General features: G+C 41.2%; 1 protein-coding gene across 1 annotated transcript in view; it reads right to left on the reverse strand.

Annotated features, from left to right (window-relative positions):
• Positions 1 to 19,324, reverse strand: part of DAP (death associated protein) — a 55,729-nt gene extending 36,405 nt beyond the window's left edge. The window contains exons 1-2 of the mRNA XM_054191321.1: positions 19,164 to 19,324; positions 12,608 to 12,704 (exon numbers count right to left, since the gene is read on the reverse strand). Coding sequence (XP_054047296.1) covers positions 12,608 to 12,704; positions 19,164 to 19,218 — 152 coding nt within the window. The 5' untranslated portion in view covers positions 19,219 to 19,324. The remainder of the gene's footprint in view (positions 1 to 12,607; positions 12,705 to 19,163) is intronic.
• Between the last annotated feature and the right edge of the window lie 5,746 nt (positions 19,325 to 25,070).

The following is a 25,070-nucleotide window of genomic DNA, read 5'->3' on the forward strand; positions in this document are numbered from 1 at the left end:
GTGAACATGGAGGGAAGGAGACGATGTTGGAGCATGTAGAAGAGTGCTCCTTAGAGCACTCTCCAGAAATCTGCTGCTCGGGAACTTCCCAAGCCAGAGGCTATGTCCTTGTATTTAGTAGCGCTCCACAAACTATTTTCCATAGATTTTTCCAGGGGCTTTTTTAATCCAAAACTTCCTTTTGCAGAGTTTAGTGATGTCCTTCTGGAGTTCCTCACTCTCAGTAGGGCATTTAACTAAGCAAAGCAGCTCCATATCGTGTGTAGACTTGAAGATTTCACTGTTTACTTTCTTGTTGAAGTCACTGGCAACTATCAGTGGTTTCACTGTTTGCATTTATGAAGTCATATGTCCACCATTTCCATAAATACAGCTTTTGTTTATTCATTCAAATCCTAACGCATGAATATTTGCCCAGAAACTTGGCCCAACACTGCCTTCTCTACTGAAAGGCAAGATGGGCTATGGAACCTCATGGCACTAAACACTCACTGAAATTATGGCAGACTAAACATAAACTGTGAAGATTCAATCACTCCACTGTTAGCAAACATCATTATACAGGCTGTGAAAACCTGAGATGACTTCTGATGGAAATTCTGCTGTTAGGTTCCTTGTACAGACACTTTGTCCCATTTGATAATCTTCCTTTTCACCACATTTTATAGTAACATAATTAAGTTCAAATAGGAACAAATGAATGCCACTTATCTCACAGAAGCTATTTACTTGCCAAAGTTTCTCTCTTAAGTAGGTACAAAGAAATAACAGAAAAGAAAATATTAAAAACAAGCAAATAAAGAGTTAATTTGTTTCAGCAATGTGAATGCAAAATTATATTCAGCATATGAATCTATTACTCAATTCCTTTGTTTGCATATTTTTGCATGCCACCTAGTGAGCGTAATAACATTAGAAAACTTTAGCTCAGGATTTTCTAGAGAGATTATGAATGGGTTTTCAAGGGTATAGTTACTGTAAAGTTACCACAAAATAGAGGTTATATATTTTGGCTAAATATTTGATGCAACTGGTATTAAAATCTGAATGAACGATACAGTGTCAATTTGGTATGTGCAGAATTCCCCAAAAAATGCAAACAAGGCTCCTCCTTAAATAAACCGAGTTACTATGGGATATGGCAGAAGACACTCTTGAGGATCAGAAACCAGAAATAAAGCACAGGAATAAATCAAATATCATAATGATGGAGGTTAACAGTGGGAATCCTACAAGAGTCTCAGAAAGAGGTCTAAATAGCAAGATGACAATATATACTAACATTAGCGAATTATTCAGGATTAAAAAAAAAACTCGAATGTATAGAGTTACAGGGGATCTCAGAGGAACAACGGAACAATGAAGTAAAAGAGAAAGATGACACCTTAATAAATGCAGAATACACATCCTGGGACAAACAATTCTAACTGTACATACATAATGACAGGCTCTAGAACAGTTACTAAACTCAAAACAAATGTTGGAATCACCGTGTAAAGATTTTTGAAATCAGCAGCTTAATACCCTAAAGGCAGTTAAAAAGACAACTGGAGCACAAGAACAATTAAGAGAAGAAAAAGAAGCAGAAAAAACATAACTATGCCAGTGTGTAAATCTGCAGCATGCATTTAGGTGAGAAACATATGTATGCTCAAGAGACCTAGAAAAATAGGAACTAGGTCCAATGAGAGTAATTTAATATGATTAGCAAGTTCCTAAGCAGTAATCTGGATTGCTAGATGCTGGGAGAGTTCATCAGGCTCATTTTACACCATCTCTTCTTGTCCACTGCCGTGAAGTACCATCTGTTGAGGAGCACTGCACAGGCAGGCAAGAACAGAGAGAGGAGCTTCATGCGGGCCCTGCATAGCCATTCATGTTCTTTAAAACAGAAGAGGAAGAGATTATAATGAGATTATAACTCCCTTTCCTTCATTGTATTAATAGTTCTTTATTGTAGAAGACATGGCAACAGGCAGGGAGAAGTGTGAACTATACAGTGTCTTAAAAAGCCATTAGCTAACAACCTACATAAATTTAAAAAAAATGGTGAAGAGGAAGACAAAATCTGGTGCATTAACTGTGAGCAGTTCTCTTCCTTCTCCTCTTACTGGCGGGGAAAACCACTGTGTATTAATTTGGCAAATTTCCTCTTCCCAGTAAAGGTATTAAGACCTAAATGAATTATCAAAGCAATGAAAATAAATAAACAAATCTTCTAGCCTATTTGGTATGCACAGATTTCCAAAAAATGCCAACAAGGCCCCTCATTAAACTGAGTTACCATGGGATACGGTAGAAGACACTCTTGAGGATGAGAAATGGGAATAGCCAAACACAAAAATGACACATCACTGCTTTAAAACATATATGACTACTACATATCTATTTCTGTTAGAACTATGCAGCTCCTAAACATGATTTTTATTTATTTTTCAGCCTGACACAGAAAACACAAAAGAGCCAAGTCCTGATCATCAGAGCAGCTACGTTGTTAGTTGGCTCTGCATAGAAGGATAGAAGACGACATACACAGAGGTGTCTCAACATTAGAACTCTTTTCACAAAAAGAAGGTGATTTTAGGAAAATCAACAGGAAGAGGACAAGTGGCAACCCCTAACTAATAAAAAAATAATTTCAAGTGTAAGACACAACACAAAATAAGAACATGAAGACTGGGCAAAAAGGTGTCATAAAGGGATATCCTGCAAAGGGCTACAGCAGGAATAGATAATACATCATCAGCAAGACTGCAAGATTTCTGGAATTGTGCTTGCTTACAAGATATGAAGGAAAAATGTAGTATTAACTTCAAAGGCACCTCGAGGTCATCCAATACAGAGAAGGAACCAGAAGAGGAGGTGTTATCAGCCAAAAGACCCACGTTTGGAGAAGGCAGAAGCTCTGCTCCTTACAAGCTTTTGCGGTTCTGGCTTTTTTTTTTCCCCCCATTGTAAACTGGAACAAGAACAAAATCTTTCAAACACACCATCAGAAATGTCTGAAAACAGGAAATTAATTCTACAGCAGTTTTCAAAGCAATAAGAATGCTAAATTTCATTTAGTCAAAAGCCTTCTATATAGCCTTATGTGGAAGAATTTGTGGTAATGTTATTAGCGTCACTGTTGACATAAAACAGCATACGCATGGCTATATATGCTTTTCCTCTAGAATCACAAGTTAGCATGATGCCAGAAATAAAAGAATCGCAGAAGTGTAAAAATAGCCAGTTCAGTTTACTGACATTTCAGGCCATCACCTCCAGTACAAAGGCAACATTTTAACAAGCAAGCCAAAGTCAAAAGTCTAATACATTGCATGCAAACAAGTCGCTTATTACTAATAATAACATGTTGCATATTAGTATGCTAATACGTTGCATGCAAAAATAAAAGATTTTTTTAAAAATTAAAAATACAGCAATGGCAGCTTTCATAATTATTCAAAGTACTCGTGATCATCCTAACAGCCACCAAACTGTAATCACAGTTTATCAACGCATGTACTAAATGCTAATACGAGGTTACAGTCTCAGAAGAGTGACTGTCAGGACTGGTGGATAATCAAGGTCACTATCAATGTTGAAGGCGTACAAGGATGCACACACTCAGTAAGGAAATTTTGCTTACTGAATTATTTTGAAGAGTTTCAGTAGTCCCAAATACTTTCAAAAAAGACACTATAACTGAAGTTGTTCTGGCAAAATAGTCTAGCCCTGCCACTGTAATACCTGGAGCTTTGCCCTTACTATCATAAAGAAGGCTTGCAAGTAGGCTTTGGAAAGCAATAACGAACAGTCATGACAGCAAAGCATAAAAAAGTGTTTGTCTTAAATACAGTCCTCTGTAACTTGTTGTGTTCCCAGAGTGAAATTTATAATTTGAGAAGGCACCTACACAGGTATACCTTCAGCACATCGTCGTTTGCAAGCTTAATGATACTTCCCTCCACCCCAGACAGAATTCCAAGGCAAGTGACATGAACTCGGTGTGAATCACTGCCTCGAGACTGGGGAAGGTAGAGTCCACCTGCTGCGAAAGACACAGTCGAAACCCGACACGCTGGGACACTCTGATGCAGTACTGAAGTATGGGGTGCTAGATGAAGCACGCCATGGGTCTCTCCATGACTGAGAGCTAGCCTAATACTTAATTATGGCTCTAACAATCTGGAAAAAATAGTTACACTTTGAGATCATTAGGGAAAAGAACAAACCACTTTGGTTGTACCCCGCAGCAACAAAGCCAGCTCCTCCTTTGAACGCGTTAACAGCCCCAGGCTCGCCATGTTATATATAGTCTAAGGAATGAGTCCCGAAGAAACTGAAACTCATCAGAACCAAGATTTGTGTGAATGCTGCTAAAGTATTTTTAACTAATTGCCGTTTATTTAACAGGATGCCTGTGACCAAGATGGAATCATTGAAATGTTACAATAAAATCAGAAGACAGCAAGCCTACAGCAGTGAACACTTTCCCATTAAGTAATATGCTACAATGAACAGCTCTATCAACTGCTACAGTCAACTAAATAAAACTCTGCTGATAACATAACAGATGTTTTCAGTGCCGTCTTTTATTATCTCTCGTGTATCTCCTGCTTTTAGTACCAGTGTCCTGGGAGCAGTCAAGTGAAATTCCCTCCTGTTTGGCCCAGTTAACAAATGATAATTCTAATTTTATTTTAATATTAAACTGCTACAAAGTTCGGTGCCTGATGCAGCTGAAGCAGAAGAAACTTAAGGGAGAGGAAGGTGCTACTTGAAAAACTAGATCCTCCTCCTTGGCACACATGGTGTGAATCTCACACACCTCCTACTCATTTTCAGCTCATGGCAACTTCACTTCAAACATAGGTTTTTGATTCTAAATAAATGAGTAGCATCTGGTCCCCTGGCAACTTTTTCTAGCAGAAATTCATACCTTTAGCTTTAGAAAGGCTCTCACTGTTGCTGAACGTTTAAATAATAGAGATTTGGGCTTAGCTGGCATGATGAAAAGGATTTGATTATACTTTTGGCTTTGGAAATTTTTGTGCTTTATAATGCCCATGTAATATCTCTTTCGACACTGTCTGTGCCTTCAAACTGGCATGGTGACCTTCATCCCATGCACTCCAATACTTCAGAAAAATACCAAGAGAAAAGCACAAAGCAAAATGCCACCACTCCAGCTATTAGCTTAAGACATTTTACTTTTCCATACAGACATGGAATGCCGTGCTAACTAAGCTGTGCTACTCATAAGATACTACTTCCCATGCATTTTCCTCTCACGTATGACTAAGCTTTTCCCACTTTCCTCATCACACAGACTACAAATTACTGACTTCCATTCTTTTAAAATCTTTTTCTTACACCAGCGTGGCTGACAATTCAACTCAGCCTTCCAGCTAATTTCATAAGACAGCATATGTTTCTTTGGGATCGAACCGGGCTCTCGCTGAGCTGGATGGCGTATCTTCTACTCACTTTGAGGGGGGGAAATATCAGATTTTTTTTAGTTCTTTCACACATGCACACAGTACTGCAGGAATAAGAAAAGAGCTATCCATATAATGTCATAACTAGCACTTACACTGATGGATTTATCAACTTACTGCTTCAATCATCAAGAAATACTGGAAGCATGAAACGGTCTTTCAGCAGACTCACATCTTCCTGTATGAGAATGCTTCATTCATAATCTTGTCTAGCTTTTTCTCCATTCCCTACATTCACAGATATTTTCACTACTTAAATGGAGATATTCACAGCCTCTTTTCTTGCCTTACAGTAGTTCTGCATTTAAAAAAAAAAAAATCAGCATTACATATTATGTTCTCTGTACTTATAGTTAAATCTATAACTGTATATGCATTTGATGTGGTTCAACATAGGTCATAGCAATTACTTTGCTACTTCTCCAAGTAACTGGTCATCTGCAGAAGCTATTGTCCTAAAAATCACATGAAAACTCTTAATATTGGGGTCTGTTTTTATAATTACACAAATCATGCCTCTATAAACTTTTTCCGACTTGAGCATCTGGTAATTGTAAAAACTCTATGCAAAAGATTAAGATGTGAAGATGAATAACGAGGTAGGAAAATGCATTGAAGGTAATATCACTTATGTAAAGGAGTGTGACACTATTAAGAAACTATTCCCTTAATTGTGAAGTGAATTTAAGTCCAAAATAATAAAGATATGGAGGAAGGACAAAAAAAAAAGCACTAAGCACAGAATCTTTTTGGAAAATAAAGATGATAAAGATGTTTTGGAGAAGGTAGGAAGCTATTTCCCTCACTGCACTATGTTCTTTATTCTGCTTAATAATATTACAAAATTACAGTTGCAAATTTTTTGCAGCTCCTTTGCCAGCAGAACCTCCTCTTAGCCTTTGGAATATTTAACAAAGTAAAGAAAAAGTTACAGTAACATCAAACTCTAGTATGATAATGGGATAGTGTCTAATGTTTGCTGCAGCTTGCATCTTTCCCAGAAATTGCAAGCATGGTGTTCACAACCAGGTTTCTTTTTCATTGCATTGCCCCCTGACATTTCATCCTCTAAGGCCAACTGCCTTCAAAGCTCCACATCTGAGTAAGGAGAGCTCAAAGGCCAAAGACATGAATAAAAACCCTCAAGAGTCCTACCCACTGTATCCATACATTTAACCAAGTTTCAGTTTTTATACGGTCAAGCATAAAATGGCAATATAGTCTGCGAACACAAATCTTTGTGTAAAGCCATATCAGCTCACAGAGGTAACAGAATCAGGCCCCAAAAAGAGGGGAAAGAAGAGGTGGTTTGAAAAGTGGAAGAATAAATGTGAATTCCCTTAAAGAAGAGGATCTAGATGTTGATGACGGATGGTTGTACATAATATCAGTTCACTCCTTCAGAGCTGCTTCTACTGACACAGCTGCCCAAGGGACCTTTTAAGCCAACACTGAAGCGCAAAAAGGAGAATCACTCAATCCTCTACCCGCCAAAGTTGCTTATTTTCTCTCCAAAAACTTAATCAGAAGATGTCCCAACCTGTCTCTTTCTTTTAACCTTAAATATTCACCATGCCGAGTCAATGCCTGCTTGCTTTTCCAATATTTTGTTTTATAGATGCATGAACACAGGTAAAGAGGTCTTCTTTCAGCCTTATGTTGGTGAACTACATGGGAGAAGCACTAACGGGCTATTCACCCTGACCCTCATGATTTGGTTTCCATGTTTGCCGAGCTGTAACGTATCTCACTTTTTTCTTTTTTTAGCTTAGAACTCCCAAGATTTCCCTCTGTCAAACACCTGTTGACTCCACAACAGACATCAGAACTAACTGGACTGAAGCATCTTCATCCGTGACAGAAACTACCTCCTACAGGACTTGTGTGCAAGCGAGCTGAACACCGGACATCATTTACCAGGTCTTCACTGAAGGGCAGCTATTCCCAAGTGAAAGGGTCAGGACTTTGACTTCACAGTTCCTGCCCCTGCTAAATAGCCAGAATGACAGGGTGAAATACAAGGAAGAGAAACAGTTTGAAGCATTTCCATATTTAGGGTGTAAATAAACATATAAAACTGCTCTAATGGCCTAGTTGTATAATCTACTTTACATTTTTTTAAATTGTGCCAGAAGTTTGGACAACTCAGGTTATTACAAGGCAAAAATTAATTACATTTCCGTGACAGCAAAATCTTCAGTGGCAAATGAAAAAAAGAAATCATGCCTGTAGCGTAGTTCTTGGTAGTTGCAACAGAGCAAAGTGAGGGAAAGGAAAAACAAATTTACTCTGGAATGAAAGTATCTACTTGCCAGCCTGACTTTTTGAGATTTCTACCACACTTCTAGAAGAAAAAAAAGCAGGCACAGCTTAACTAGCGCATTCAGACTTAATAAGTAACACAGAGATACCTGAAGGATGACAGGGGCCTTCAACAACTCCTCTCTCGCCACGGAACTGCCTAAGTATTGAGAGCAGCTTTTTGACATACGGACACCCATATGCTTCATTAGCATCATTTTGCTTTTGAGTCACCACACTCTAAATTATCCTCTTAATTTTTTTTTCTTTTTCTTTTGCCCAATGAATACAGCTAAGGCAAATATCCACATCCTAAACTGAATTAAAATCCAGGCTGCATAATTTGTTCTTTCTGGAGCTAATGGAAAAGTCAGAGATAATGCTGGATTCACAATCTCCAGGTAAGTTTAAGATACAAAACACACACAATTTACAATGTATACTCAGAAACCACTCTACTGCATTTATATTCAGTAATTAAATCACTCTAATTATCCACTTTGTTTCAGAAATATAACAAAAGAGAAGGAAAGAGTCTTTAGACATGAAAGCCTTTGCAGTTTACCCTGTCTGTTAGAAAACAAAATGAGCCAGATATTTGCTTTAATTTTTTTTTTAAATCCAGATGCTAAGACATAATCATAGTTTCTTCTTGAGGTCCCAGACTGACAATTAATGAAGCTCTTGTGCAAAACTGAACGAGCAGCTCTTACTTCAAATTACCTGTCTTTCAGGAGCATTTATAATGGCTAGAGTCAGATGCTGGCACAGGAGTGACTGTGATACTGCAAATCTCAGTTAAACATGCATCCTAATAAAGCCCAGGACTATGAGTAGCCTACTTATTCCAAGTACTTTCTACGACAACATACGGTCCTGAAAAATGATGGTTTCTATTCATAACCCTACTTCTAATTATATGTTTCCCCTTCATCTAACATCACAAAAAAACCCCAAAAAACCACAAAACCACACACCTTCCGGCAGCAATCAGTATGACTGACAATCAATCAAAACTGCAACCATACCCAAAAAAACCCAATTCAAGTCTTAAGCAATGAGAAAAACATAAGAAAATCAATAACAGATCAGACCAGACATTCATCCAGCCAGTATCCTCTCTCCAACCCAGCTGACCAAAATCACTGTTGCTCTGAAGAACACGTGGGCTGAGGACCCCAACTTACAGTCAAGTTTACCACTGACATCTTGACCATAACAGTCCCGCTATCTTTGGCTGCCCCACACATTTTTTTAGTTTACCTAAACCAAATGATACAATCCCTCCCTTCTTTCATTGAGTCTTCTCCATATAATAATATCCAGCCATTCCTCTTTAAGTAAAACTATAGTAATACCAGACATATAAAATTATTCCCATTACCATTCAAGGTTGAGAACTGCCTTGTGGGAAAAGTTTAAATTTGTATAAAATCATCTTACCACATATTGTTTTAAGGGAACACAAATCACCATTATGACAAGTTAGTCTACCATTTCATGAAATGGCAGGCTGTCATAACAATTTTATTTTAGGAACCAGAAGTGAATAAAATACTTTGCAGAGTAAATTACAGTAACTGGATTGCAAGTTGCTAAACAACTGAGAAAAAGAAATGTCAAAGGAGATATACCTGGTGAATGTTACTGTAAAGTCACCTTTATCACAGCACAGTTAGCTACTTCAGGGGTATTTACCTGTATCAGCTTTGTTTACATTAAGACTAGAAACACTGACCCAATGTCTTTTTCTGCTAGCATGCTGCAAAAGCAATGCCAGCTGTCTCTGAAGCCACAGATACTTCCATGAACACTAGCTGAAAGCTTTCTTGCTGAACAGCTGCTCAGATTCATGCCACCATGGGGAAGACACATGCTCTCAGAGCTCCCAGGGAACTCCAGGAGACATCAAAAATCTTCTGCCTCTATTTACTGCCAATTCCACTAATCTGTCCTCAACTAAGCCTACAATGAGATTTAAAATAATCACTCAATCATCCCAGCCTCCCTCTTCACACACACTCAGATTACTCTTCTTTTCTCTCACATCACTGTCAGCTGCCCATATCACCTGATAAGAATTGCCTGAAGGGCTGTTTGCTTCTTTTGACTTTGAATGCAATAAGGAGTAGAGATTGCATCATATCCATGATACTACCTTAATGAGGCAAAGACTAAAAACATGAGAGTAGAAACTCAGAAACACAGATGTCTTTGCATCAGCTTAGCAAAGGGACATAAAATACCTGCCAGCAAAAACAAAAAAGTACACATATATTGGTGCCGGAGAACACAGAACAGAACACTAGTGGCCTCTTCTCCCCCTCCTGATAAACCTGTCCCCATCTCCTGACAAATTTCCCTCCACAGGCACCAGAAATCCCGATGTTTTAAAAGGGCACCATGAATCACCGGGAGCATACATAGAAACTCCAGGGGACTGCACCTTCCAGCACAAAAGCGGCTGATGTACTGCAAATGTAATTTAATTTTGCCAAGCAACAACTTTATGTACTATGGCCTGTGGAGTTTGCTCATTCTGTCTATGGCTAAATAACTTCTTGCTCACATCTATAGCTTGTACAGCCACCAGCTGCAGAAGTATTCCCACGGGAGCCTACAAGAGGCACATTAAACTGTTTCCTTCATAGAGGCAAAGGTTTCCCAGTTCTACCAGGAAAACAACTTCTCTTAGACTTTTAAACCAACTTACAGTTTTGGTTTATAATTCTTGCTGGTTCCCATCTAACTATGCTCCTTAAGTCCCTCCTGCCTCTTTCTTTCTCAAGAGGATTAAATCAAAGAAATAAAGAGTTCAGACCAATGCTTTTTGTATTAATATACAGGCTCAAGAATCACTGTACGCACAAGTGCCTAATAGGGACTGATAATATATCCTCTACAAGAAAACCACAGAGGAGAACGCACTCTTAAGTGCGTATTTTGAAAATAAACCAATCAGGTGGCCAAGGGAATGAATTTTGAGGTGCAACAGCTAACTATTCTCTAGTTAACAAGGTACCTCTAGAGGTCATTAAACTTTCTCCTCTGCCTTTAAAGCATAAAAATTGCTCCCGGCCCTGCTTTACAATATTAATATACAGTGTGTATTTTGTCAGCATCTTAAGATCAGGAGTGCACTCCTCCCGATTGTTCTGTTGGCCAGGCATTGTTTTGCACCGTGGACTGATCTCCTGACCTGGGCACCTGATGCAGACTCCTTGCAGATGAAGCTGAACTGGAACATGCAGTCCAAGGAGACACCCAACACCCACCAGCTAGGGTTTGTCCTTCAGTTCAGAAGGCCAAACTAAGTAATTTCCAAAACACACACACAGTGTGAACACAAAGTCCTCAGCACCAGCTGTTTCCCCCTACAGATATGCTTCTGCTGTGCCACTGCACTTGCTAAAGCGGACACAGCTACAAATACCAAGGTTAAATTTTAACCTCTCTCTACATTCTTTGAGCAAGAGGTGAAAATTATAATCTTGTTTGAAGAAAGGAATAAATCAGATAGCTACATTGTAACAGAAGTTTAGATCTGTGAACAGGCATAAGAAGTCATTCTTATTTGGATCCTAATGAGATTCTCTCGCCACGAGGTTGGCATGCCAAGGAAATGCAAGAATAAGCAGGTATATAACACACCTTAAATAAAAGGATGTATCCCCAAGCAAGGTTTAAATTAACCACAAGATGTGATTTCTTCCTTTGGACAACACCTGAATGCAATAAAAACTCTGTTCCAACTTACATTCCACTAAACAGAAATAAAAGATGACCAATTTGCTTGATGAATAAACGGCATAAAGTTTTGCTTTCCTGCCTTTCATTTGAATACATTAATTAAAATTACTTTTCCCTTCTCATAATCATGTTTCCTAGTCAAGTTATGATTTAGTAAATAAACGTTTGTTCTTATTTACACAGACATTTTCACAATGCCTATTTATTAACCTTGTTTTACATGTAAAATAAACATGATATAAGTTGGTCAACTTACCAAAGCACGAGAATGGCTCTCTAGTTTGTTTTGTTATTTTTTACCTTGGGCAAATAGCAAGGACAAACCCATGCAATAAGCTAGTACATAAGGATTTCAGGTAAATATAGTCTTGGCCACAAAGAAAAACAGCTAGCCAAGGAAAGCAGCACAAAACCAGGTGGGTTTTGTACGAACAGAAATACAGCAACAGTCCATCGAACCTCCCTGGTTTCATCTCTACACAGCAGTTACTAACAGTTTTAAGCTGATTTATTACTCTACAGTAATGACCGTCTGTTTTGGTATCCTCCACCAGTAAAATTGCTAAATTCCCACCTAAAATAAAAGCAGATACTATTAATAGTATTTATTTTTAGTTGTCTTTTAAAAAGCACCATATTGTCAAATACCTCACAGAGACAGGAACATGGGCCAAAGGGTAGAAAGAATCACACCCAGCACACAGCAAGATGATCTCATATGCAGATTGACAACCTAATGCTTCTGAGCAAATGTGCCTAACCTCTATATTTCTGCACAGTGTGAAATGATGTTGAGAGATTTTAAGGCGGCTATTGTCTTACTTGAACTGTATTTTTTTCTCTAACCTTCTCTTACCGGGCAGGATCATTCAAAGGAAGCTCAGCAAGGCAAAAATTCACAAATTCCACAATTCTCTTGAAGGAGCACATAACTTGCTACCGCTTTAAATCAATTTTATCATACAAAAACAACTGTATCTTTGGTGTGCTATCCACCAGGAAAACAAAACTGGTGATAAGGTTCAAGGTGCTGGAAATTCGCTGTCACACATGCACTGAATTAAAATGCTCACCTGCTGGTTTCCCAGTCTTGGTCATCCTTGTCTTTTTCTTCTTTGGCATCAGAATTGTGTGGGTGTTTCTGCACAATCCGCATCCCACCAGCTTTCACTAAAATGAAAATTAGATAGACACAACAAACCTCAGTCAAATCAGCGTAAGTGAAGAATGTTTTAAGGATGAGTCTCCCTGCCCTTCCCTCCATTGGGAACTATTTTACAGAACTATTTTACAGACTAGTTTTTACAGAATTATTTTACTATTTTACAGAATAGTTTCATAGCAATCACAGTTTGAAAAAGGGGCCAAATTGTTTAAAAGTGGCAAGTGTGAGGAACAGCTGCTTCAGGACTGCATCTGCCATTCTCTTTCACGTCATGCCATCTTTGCTCATCCTGAGAGGTTGCAGCCCATTTTACCACTCGCTTCCAATACCATTTTGGAAAACTCAACTCTATTTTAACTTTCCTCCACCCCTGCAAACTTGCAGCAGTCAGAAGAAGAAATGGAGGCGATGGCTTGCATAACACTATGCCAAAGGCCACAAACATGAATGTTAAACACTCCCATAAAACAAGAAGGGATGAAGAACCTCACTTGTCATTTCAAGTTAAAAACTACAGGTATAATAACAGCATTTATACAAAGAAGTACTTAATGAACTATATAATAAAAAGCAAAGGTTAGGAGGACTCTTAACTTGCATTTAGAACAGAGCTTTTTGTTTTGCAAAACATAAGCGTTTACCATGTTTCAAATCCTTGTCATGATTTAGTTGTAGAAATTATGCAAACGTGAAAGCATCCCTTTGAAACACCAAACAAAGCAAATCCACTTGTGTTCATCGTTTATCCCCTCCAAAGCGAAATATAAAATAAGAACCAAGCCAGGCCTAACACTGCAGCTACTAAGCAGAGCAACAGGCAGGCTGTTCTTAATCTGCTTTCTGGTTTAAAATTTTTTTTTTTTCTTCAACCATCGCTACACACGCTTACAGGACAAGGTGTTCAAGGCCAGGCTGGATGGGGCTTTGAGCAGCCTGGTCTAGTGGGAGGTGTCCCTGCCCATGGCAGGGGGTTAGAACTAGATGATCTTTCAGGTCCCTTCCAATCCGAACCATTCTGTGATTTTATGACAGCCTGGGTGAAGGCAAGCTGTAAAGAGAAAGTGACCTGCCCGAGGAGAAAGTGACAGCTCTTCTTTGGCCCTGGGATTTTTTTCAATAGATTTTAAGCTTTGTGTAATATTTGAAAGATAAATTTCTGATTCAATAAAGAACATTAACTAGACAGCAAATCAACAGACAAAATCAAAGAAATAGGTTTTAGAACCTTATCATGCATTAAAAAACCCCAAACACTAACCATTTTGTGTTCTCTCTCCAGCATAAAACTTAGAGTACTGAAACTGGTGAGAGGTGTTTCACATGGCAAAGGAAAGACAGAAAGGTTAGGCAACGAAGAACTGTAGTTTTAAAAATGAAACAAAAATTAAAATTCCTGTTGATTTTCCTTGATGCAAACTCCTTAGAAATTTAAGTTTGTTTGCAAAAGCAAACACTCTTGAGTTCTGTCAAGTGCTGTCTTCTAACACCTCAGTTAATCAGAGATTGGTATGTTTTATTTACATTAATTTATAAATTTAACATCATTGCACAATCAGTTCTTATTAGTTCCCTTTCAAATTACTCTTTGTGGAAGATGCTGTCTCCACAGCAACATCTGCCAGGTTACAAACAGCACTTCTGAACAACACACACAGGCTTCCACATTCTTCAACATCGAATAGAAAAATAAAGAAAACAATACCTGAAGATTTAGTGCTAATTTAGGTGGTCTAAAATATCTCTCCTCCCATATCGTGTATCATCAGGCCACCAGCCACTTGTTTTCTCTTTATCTGTCACTGGCAAAGATATGCAGCTAACACTTTACAAAAGTAAATAACCAGACAATTAAAAGACATAATAGTGACTGACCAATAAAGTAATTTAGTAATTTTAGTAATCTGATTTTTTGCACTAATTTCAACAGGCATAATACAGACAGCTAAAAGTACATTGGTGCATAATTGAACAATCTTTAGTAACCCAGGGTTACTGTGCAGATCTGGGAAATCGAAAGAAGAATCCAGCAAACAACTGCAGTAATAATGTGTATTTCTGAGATGGAAAGTGAAATAATTAGATCAGCGTCCTGAACATATAGCTGATGTACATCTCTGCCACCCATGACACAACATGCTCATACCCAATCTAGTTTCAAGAGATTTAGCTTAAGAGGAGAAATACCCTTGCAACATACTCTGCTTTCTCTTCAGATCGTATAAGTCTTTCTGTGATAATTCACCTTCCTTTTCAAAAGGTTTCAACCAAGCTACACCACATCAGGGTTAGACGGAGAGAAGATGTGATGATTACATCCACCAACCTAAGAAAAACCCACTCCATTTGTGAGATTTTCTTGGGACTCACGAGGATTCATCTACTTCTTACTCGCCTAGCATTTACTACATAATTTGACAGATGCTTACCATGGTGATTTTGTCACTTAAAAGTCATTCTTAAAAAACTGAGAGCCCAGATTTCCTCATAGTAAAACGTGCACAGAGCAGAGAGAGGATTTAAATAACTGATAAACCACCTTCCAGAACGCTGCCAGAAATCAGTACCCAGAAGAGGACGGTGTCAACGACATGGTGTCGGGATTAGGAAGAAAGTCATTCCCATGCAGAAGAGGGACCTCAGGCTGCAGTTGCTCAGGAGAGGTCTGGTGGGACCTGTGCTAAGGCAGGAGGGGACCAGGAATGGCTCCCCATGGTGGTGGTGGCCAAGAGGCTACCAGCCTTTGAAGTGTGAAATAGAGAGGGGACCATCTGCCAGCATGCTCCAAGAAGAGCAACAGCTCAAGTCTGTTTGCCCCACTGCTGAATAAGAGCCGAATTTCGCATTTAAATTTATTACCTGTCATGTTTCTCCCCCCCTGCTCTGAGAGGCACGCAGGACTGTCTTGTTTGTCCTGTGAATACCAGCCTGCGTTCCTCTTAAGGGTACGACTACTCCTTTCAGAAATGTATTAAACAACCTGTCTTAATCAATTACTACTCAAGATGATCTAGAGTCGGTAAACATTCTCAGCCTATTTACCCATTTTTCTTTTTCCCCTCACTGCCGTGCTTCTTTCAGACTGCACCCAGTTTCCAAGACTGAACTCTGAAAAAAAATCCCACCGTGTCACAGCCATACCAAGCACCACCACAGCTCAGCGATGGCTCCGTCCCCAGCTCACTCGGGTGGCAGACCTGAGGCAGTCCTTCCTGGGGACACCTTCCAGCTCCACCCAAATTGCCCACTGGTCACAGCAACCGGACAGGAACTTTTAGAAATCCAGAGTATAACCAAGAGCTTTGGCAGCTCCCCTTTATCCTTGAGCATAGTATTAAATATTCATACAAAATTTATTTCTTATGTACTCTATAATAATGGATTCTATTACATTGATAAGATGTATGAAGAGCCAAGACTGAAGGAAACACAAAGTACGCCATTCTGCAAGCTTAAGGGAGCATACATTAGTGTCTGACAAAACAAGAACGCAAGTAAGAGTTATTACATACCTTAATTTCACAGAAACCTTGGCTCAGAGCTATATTTTTTAACGGAGGAAAAAGCACATAACTATTTTCACAAACCTACTGTAAAGCTTCATAAATAAACTATTAACACAATTGCCTTGCTTTATTCCTCCACAGTATCTACTAGAAGAAATGAACAGCTAAAAGTATAATTATGTGGACCTCTACAGAGGACTGCAAGCTGTACAAACCTACTCAGCAACGTATTATAGATGCATTGATCTCACTTGCAGACGGATATTTAATAAAGCTGATGCTGGGGCCCTCTTAAGTTTCAGAAAGGAGTTCAAAGTAACTTCGTGCACCCTGTTACCAGCCTGAGGTCTTGAGGTTTCCTTCCATTGCATTATCCTTTGTCTTTTCAAGTGCTTTTCTTGTCATCTTTTCCCCCCTATGTGAAAGATCAATGCAGAGAGGAAGCTAACAGGCTGCACACAGTCAGTAAGCAAGGGCTAACAGCGCATATGAAAAACAATGGATTTGTCAATTCTGCTTTAATTTGATGATCCAAACCCTTCCTAACTTTTACGTGTCCAATTCATACTCAGTGGGGTAAAACACATCCGTAATTACAGGTAGGTCTTTATGCAACTGTATGCAGTAAAACCAGAGCTTTGAAGCTCCGTAAGTCAAAAAAGATTCCCTATTCACATTTTTGCCTTGCTAGGAATTTGCCTTGTTATTTATGAACACAATTCCACCTGTATTTATGTAGTCATCTTTTATTTATTTTTTTAGGAAATTTTTTACTTTCGTTTTATTAAAACTTGTTTGCAAACTGCCCTGTTGCATTATATTATTATTCAAGGAACTAAGCCAGCTTGAGATAGAGGATTAAAACCTATCTTCAGCCGCTATAGCCAGCACACTCACTGTGGATTTTCCAAGTGTTAATGAGACCACAGGGCTACCTTCCTCTGCCAACCAGCTCAGAACCATCTTCTTTCAGAAATGACCTGAAGATACTGCCACACATTAGTTTTTTTCTGGCTTCAAAGACAGACTTGGTGATCGCCTTCCTTCCAAAGCTGAATTGGTGCATACTCACAAAAAAAAACCCTCAGTGATGCTAACGATCTTAAAGGGCACATAGCTGAAAAAGTTCTTCGGTTCATACGTGGACGCATGTTTTACAAAGGAAAAAAAAAATAATAATACTGAAATACTCTGACAGCAACGGAAACCTTGTACTGTACTCCAGGTGTACTTTTGCACTGTGCATTGCTAGTTTCTCATGTGGCCTACAGAGGCTCACTTCAGGTCTTTAAAAAATTACACCCATTTAAAAAGACAGGTTTTGAAGCAAAACTCTAAAACATGCAACAACATCAGAAGATATGGTGACAAAGCATCTAAATGAAAATATCCACCATTTATCCTTTGTTTCTATCCCATCGACGGTGCAGCAGGAAGACATAGCTAAACCATCCCAAGGTCTTAACCATCCCTTCACACTGAAGCTGAGGTTTACCTGACCTGAAAGTGAGCCAGCTCGAGAAGCTATGGCAGCAAAAGCTGTCGACATTGGGAAAGCTAGTTTGGTTTGGTTCCCCCAACCAGCTCACCAGGAGGTCAGTAAGAGCTGATGCCATGACAAGGGAGGCTGCAGAACGAGGACAACTCTGCTCAGCCAAGAGATCAGCTTAACTGTACTGCTGGAACTGTATTTGCCATGCAAAGCAAAACCATTATTTCTCACTTCTATTATCTATTTAAAGGAATTTCAGGTCCTCATTATAAAGAGAGCAGAATTCAATTAGGGTTCACAAACTGTTTTCAAATTTAGCTTTAAATCTCATCAAGTGATTTGAACGTAACACTAACCACCCTGTGAATTAAAAGTTTCAGCATTTTTTGACTAAAACACTTAAAAAACGCCCAAACGCAACTATTCCACCAGGAAACACTAGAAGACACTTGAGAAGTTGCTGGTGCAGGGACTGAAGTTCCCTTTTTAAAGAAAACTGTAGTAAAGAAGACGAAAAACTAACCGTACGTGAAGGAAGAAGACAACATAGGGACTGTGAGCAGCTGAACCCTACCTGAGCCCCTGTCTATGGTGGGTGGCAGCTCAGTGCCGCACCAAAGGTGGGACACAGCTCCGACCTCGACCACGAGCAGTCAGCAGCGGGATGGAGGGTGCCGGAGCTCCTTCGCTGGGCAGCTGTACTTGCCCCCTACCCTGCCAGCCTCCAGAATCAAAGCCAGGAGCCTGCAGCCTGCTCCAGCACTCACTCGCACCGCAAGGCCCACGGGCAAAACGGACACAGGGGAGGACCATGAATTCCCAGTTTGCCTGCTCACACCCTGCTGCCACAGTGCTGCCAACAAGCCAGGCTGGCTGCGAGGTGGTCCAGGTGGCTTCTTTCCCCTTCCCGCCTTTACCAGCCCCAGGCGGTGGCTTCGCAGGCCTCTACCGCCTTTCGAGGACTGGGGACACGCTCATGGACGAGGGGCAGTGAAGACAACACTGCCCTTCTCCCGGACCAGAAGCTGGAGATGCCAAACAGCACGAACCCAAGGAGGAACATGTCTGAGACCAGGCAGCTCCCCGGGGGAGAGGGTGGCAGGGAGCATCTCCCCCCCAGTACCAGAGGGCCGGGAGAGCAGCAGGCAGAGAGGGGGACGGGGACCTCCCGGTGCCATAAAGCCGGACCAGGCGTCGCTTGGAGCAGAAGAGCTCGGGGAAACCCACCCGGCGTTCGCAACCATCCCTTCCTCCCCCGGGGCAACGGCGGCGGCGGGACCCGCCGGAGGCCGCCATCGCCCTCCTCAGCCGCGGGCAGCCCGCAAACCGGAGACTTGGCCGGGCCGGGCTCTCCCGGAGGCGTTGGGCCTCCCCCCCCCACAGGCTGTTCAGACGCCCCCCCCACCCCCCCCGCAACGTCCCCGTGTCTGAGAAAAGAAGCGGAGAGACGGGAACCCCGGCGGCCGTACCAGCAGGAGGGTGTCCGGCCCGCGTCTCTGCTTTCTCTTTGGGAGGCGAAGACATTTTGGGACTGTGGTGGCACCGGGTGACGACCCCGACCGCCCTGCGCGGCGCTACGCGGACGCGGCAACCCCTCCCGCCCTGTCAACGTGGCCGCCGGGACGCGCCCACCCGGGGGCGTGGAGGGGGGGGGGGGGGACGCGCCAGCCCACGGCGGGGCGGGGGGGGACGGACCGTGCCACGCCTCTCCGGGGGGGTGGGCGGGGCCGCCGGCCGGCGGCCCCGCCCACCCCCCCGGAGAGGCGTGGCACGGTCCGTCCCCCCTCCCCCGTCCCCCGTCGAGAGGTGTGACAGCCTGGATTAGAATGAAAACATGACATTTTCAGTTAGTTTCGGTTTTCCCAGGTGTTCTTTGGATTTCCCCGTGCTGGTTGCCGGAGCGGCTACGCATTCGTTGCTGTTGCAGGTCCCCCCGCTGTTTACGGAATTGAAAATCAAGGAAAACGTGCTTTGTGACGTTGAAAACCCCAGCAAGTTAATGCTTTTTTTTTTTTTTTTTAACCATCGGGTAATAATTTCATACTCCGGTGCCAGGATTCGATGCGTGGAGGCGCGCTGGGAAGAAGCATTGCATCAATCAAAAACGGACTTTGGCTGTTCTCGCGAAAGCTGGCGACGTGTCTTAACCTTACGAGACTTTGCGTTGTCTTGAGGTTTGAGACACTCGTAACAATTTGCTGTCGTTTAGACAACTATTCTATCACGCGATGACCCCTCTCCACCTGGGAAGGGGAATTGGGGAAAAACAAAGAAGCGTGAGGGTTGAAATATGAATAGATTTAATAGGATAAGACTAAATAATTAACAACACTAAAGGACAAAATGAAATAATCAACATTAATAACACTAAAGAACTAGTATTGATCCCGATACCACTATAAAACGCACAAGGATTATACTCAGGCCATTCCATCAGCAGGGAGCTGTGCACTCCTGGCAGTGGACAGCAAATGTCAGACACTGCGAGCACTGCGGCTTCGGGGGGAAGGGAAGGGCTCAGGGGTCCGGCACTGGGGCAAGGAGTTTCTCTGGACCACCGCCATCAAGGGAGAGAGAGCACTACGCAGCAAACTTTCTAATTTATATCGAGTGTGACATTCACAGTTTGAAATAATCCTGTTGGCCAACCCGGGTCAAGTGCCCGGGTCTCGCTCCTCCTCATCCCCGCACCTGGCAAGGCTTGAAAACACCAAGACCTTGAATCCCACATAGCCTAGTGGGCTATAAAATAAATATTTTCACAAATTCATACACTAGAGTCTTCTAAGAGTACAGTTTTCCCCAGCATTAGAAGATAAATTAGTCCCGTGTCGCTCAAACCAGGACAGCGTGTCACGGATAACAGGAGTAGCTGTATGAAGCGAAGCTGTGGCTTCACTGCTAAAACAGGACACCCGTCCTGAGCATGTCTCAGAAACGCAGGGCTGAAATGGGGCTTTTCCCACAAATGCAGCTGTGCATCGGGTTTGGAAGCTGGGATCCCCAGGCGAGCCAGTCTGGTGCAGAAGGAGCAGGGACTGGAAGAGGGGAAGAGAGGTGGAAGCAGGAAAAACCAAGGCACAGGAGGGCTTGGCCCGCGTGGACACGGAGACAAGGACAGAAAGTTGAGTAGGAGAGATGACGCGAGAACTGGGGAAGCCAAGTGAGTGCCATGGGGGGAGATAAGAAATGTCTCGCCTCAAGCACTGAAGTGGAAAACAGGGCTGGTTGGGTGAGAGGAGGATGAAAAGCCCAGAGGGAGGGAGGACAGACGGAAGGTAGGTCAGGCAGGAGCGAGCGTGCAGAGGATCAGGCTTGCGGGAGGGAGAGGGAAGGATCTTTGCTGCTTTCCAGAGCCTGGAGGTTCTCAGACCTCGCTGTACTTGTCAGTACACATAATTACTCCTTTCCTCAAGCGACAGGGGCTTGTGCAAATGCTAGGTTCCTGTGCTTGTGCGAGAATTATATAGGTGTCACTATGATACCATAGGATAGAATTTCATTTTCAGTTATTTATGCCATTGTTGTTTTTAAAATGTTGCAAAAAAAAAGAAGCAAAAAGGAGACAAAAATCCCAAATAAAAAATAAAGTAAAAACCCAACATTTGTAAAATCAAGCACCTAAATGAGGAGGTGCCGTAAAGGTTGTAAGTGAGATTTCACTTTTGTGAAACAGTGATTGCTTCTTCAGCACATCTAAGGCAGCATGCATTTCCCTGCTTGGCAGAGGTGCCATAATATTAGTAGCAATGTTCTTCTCAATTGTGTCAGTTTACAAAAAATGCAGAGGTATTCTTCATTAACGACAGGCCTTGAAATGCCAGGAGCTGTCGGTGGCTTTGCCTTTTCCCGCAGTCCCCTTGTTTGTACCAGCTTGCGCGAGTGGCAGCAACTGTGGGAAACTTCCAACGGAAAACGGGCAGAGTTTTTACAAAACAGTTGGCCATGGAGTCACTTCCTTTGCCAAATCAGCCACGCCTGGTGCTGACACCCCTTTCCCAGAGCTTGTAGCAAAGGCAAGTCCCTGCTGGAAAACGAGCAAATGTCAGCATCGCAAGGCAGGGCACCGAAGCACAGCAGCACTGTGAGGGAAGAGGAAATAGATCAGGCTGCTTGGAATATTTTTATTCCATGTTTTAATGTGTTTTGAAGACCGCTGGATGTTTTAGAATAAGAGCATTTTTGTGAAGGGTTGCAGAGCACGCCTCTTCAGTTAATAGGGAAGAGCGCATAATAGACATCTCAAGTATCTGTGACATTATCCAGCACAACCAAGAAAGAGTACTCTCCAGCTACTACTAATTTAAACTGAAATAGCAAGCAGAAAGAAGCTACGTCTTCTGTGGTGACAGTACAGGCAAAAACCCAGCTCCCACATTTGAAAAAACACAACAACCAAAACCAGGAAAAAAGCCCTTTACAGATCCTAAAGGCTAAGTTAAAAAAAACATGTGAAGAGAACAGATAGGAAAGTATGCAAAAGCATGCATATAAAAACTATTTTCAGTGGCAGTTGGCCCTTCACGGCACTTTTGACGGTAATACTGGGGTTTTATTTTTGTGCTGTATAGCCCAAAGTATGTTCAGTAAGCAGACTATTTCAAAAATAGGCAGTCTGCTGAACTATGATTAGGACACCGTTTTTGTCTATTTTGAAAATACTCTGCAGTACTTAACAGACGGCCGCAATTTTGGTGCTTTCGCCCAGGGCCTGCAGCAGAGCTTTGTGTTCTTTCTGAAAATACTGAAACACGTAGAAAAGCCGTTTCTGGGGTTGAAGTCGGGGGGAAATTATAATAGTGCAAGCTAGGGTCGCTCAGCGGTTAAAAGGCAGCTACGTGTTTTGCCACTCGACTTCCGCTGTGGTTTCCAGCGCACATATGCACGTGCACGCTGTAAATGCTGGGGAGGAGGATAAACTGCTCTCTATTTAGGTGTAGGGTGGGCAAAACTCTCTCAGTGAATAGTTTTTTTGCCAAGTTTATACATAAGCATCAAGTCAATGAAAACTATCGATAACACATCCAAAATAATTTAGCCTGGAAACAATTAGTTGTTTTGAAAGTTGGCCTATTTTGTTCCAACAAAGTATTTTAAGACTTTGCGATTTTTAAAGATTAAAAACTACTGAGAAACTAAATGATTTTTCTCTTCTTTTTTTTTTTTTTTTTTTCCCCAGCCAGTTAATAAAAATAGCAGTTCTCCACACAGTCCTAATCCTTTGTGACATTTTTAGCATAGGATGATAGTTTCTGAGAAATGAGAGACAAACCAAAGGGTTTCCTTTGGAATTTGATCCTTCACTTTGACTTTTTGTGTTTGCAGAGTTTTACTTGCATAAGTTGCTAACCGCTACTTAAAACAATGGGCTTATGGTCTGATACCATCGGATGTGAAAGTTCCTTGCTTTTCTACTTCCATGGAAATATGTAAAGCTTTTAGCAAAAGCCAGATAATGGTTGTTTCAGTTCTGCCCACTGCTACTCTGGATTAAGAAAAGGGTGATGTTTTGGCTTGGAAATCTTCAGAGATTGTGTGGGCTGCCACCCAATAAGGTGATTTTGTTATAACATGCTGATCTGGGAAAACAGTTTGTGTAAGAAAACAAGCAAACAAATCTGGGGCAAGGAGTAACATGTGCTTTAGTAACAATTTTCTACCCTTCCCTTACCAACTGCTGTTGCATTGACTCACTGAAGTCACTTGGGTTGCCAGTGTTTGCTGGTTTCTCCCTATCTTGATGATCTGATTGATTCCACGTAGTTACACTAACTGCACTGTTAGTCTGACAGGGAACACGGATTTATTTGGTGCCTGGATTTACTAATTCATTTTTCCAGGAAAACCTATATAATTAATTTTTTTTTTCTTTAGAATTAGAATAAGTTCCCACTGGGGCAAACATATATATCTGTTGAGTATTAAAAGTTACCGAATTGAATCACAATGTAATTGTAAAAGTCAAATGCTCTTTTATCTTAGCGATTTATTAAATTTCCTTGGCAATGTTTCTGCTAAAAAGTGTACAACAGGTCTATCTCATCAGAAAGGCGGAATGATGTTTTCATAAAGAAATGTTGCAATCTTACATTGCCACTCTTACCTTATACCATCATAAAGTTCAGGCTTCCGAGTTGTTATCAAACGTTAAATCAGCACAAAAAGCAATTTCTCAGTATGATGGATTACTGCTGATATGTGACTCAGATTCAGGAGGTTTGTAGCAAATTGGGAAGTTGCTCTGTATGCCTTTTTCACAAAAGCATTCTGGCTTTCTATTAATAGTTATCTTACACGCAATTACTACTTTTTTACATTTGCGTCTCCCCACTGTTGTTTACAGTATTATTTTAGCTGTTAAGTTTTAGACATAACGCGTGCTAGGGTGACATAATTTGTAGTAGGTTTCTTTTCTTTCAAGAACAGGTGTGGGTTGTTATTTGCCATGTGGCTGAAGTGGAAATTTATATTGACTTCATGGGAGAATTCTACCTTTAAGGAAAACCCAAATGGAAACCACTATCACAATATAGCCTCACATTAAGCTAAAATTTAGTGCTTTTCATTAACATCTTTATGAGTGTCTCTACCACTATATACTAAAAAAGAATATAAAGCAAAATAAAGTGAATAAGCCCCTTCAAGTTTCCAGAAACCTTGCTCTCGTTCTTCCTCCAATTCAGTGCAATTCAATTCTGCCTTAGGACACTACACACAGTGATAACACTACAGAAGTATTCCAATATTGAAGATTAATAAAGCAATTTATAGATGCAAAAGGAGGAAGAGAGGAAGGTGGGAGGAGGAGGGAGGTAAGAAGAAAGAGAGAAAGAGAAAGAAAGAAGGAGAGTAAGAAGAGAGGGAGAGAGGGAGGAAGGAAGACGGCTAGCGCAACAGGGAAAGTAAAAGCCATCCTTTGGAGTTTTTTCATCCAAAGATCTCAAAATTCTGCATAAAGGCCATCATTTTCATTATCCCCTGCCTTGCAACGGATAAGTGGAAGTACAGAGAGGTAAAAATAAGTTGCCAAAGCCAAACTAGAAGCAGAGATGAAAACAGAAGCCAGGCCTCTTGAGGCACAGTTCTCTCTCCATTAAGTCTCATTAGTCTGGGACTTACTAAAGAAATTGCGTATTTTATCATTAGAGATAATGGGCACATTACTGCTGCCCAGCTAGAGAGAGTCTTGTTCTTCTAGCTCTGTAGACAGCAAGGCTTTGCTCCACACGAGTGTGAGCACGCACAGCCTCTTGGGTTTTTTGAGTCCCGCGGAAGCTTCAGCGTCAGTGGGAATGGGGACTGCCATCGCTCCTGGGAGACACTGGTATGGCTCCCAAATGAGGATCAAGAGAATTAGGTGTTGTACTCAGCTTTGG

This window comes from Rissa tridactyla, chromosome 2 (genome assembly GCF_028500815.1).
Source record: "Rissa tridactyla isolate bRisTri1 chromosome 2, bRisTri1.patW.cur.20221130, whole genome shotgun sequence".
Lineage (NCBI taxonomy): Eukaryota > Metazoa > Chordata > Aves > Charadriiformes > Laridae > Rissa > Rissa tridactyla.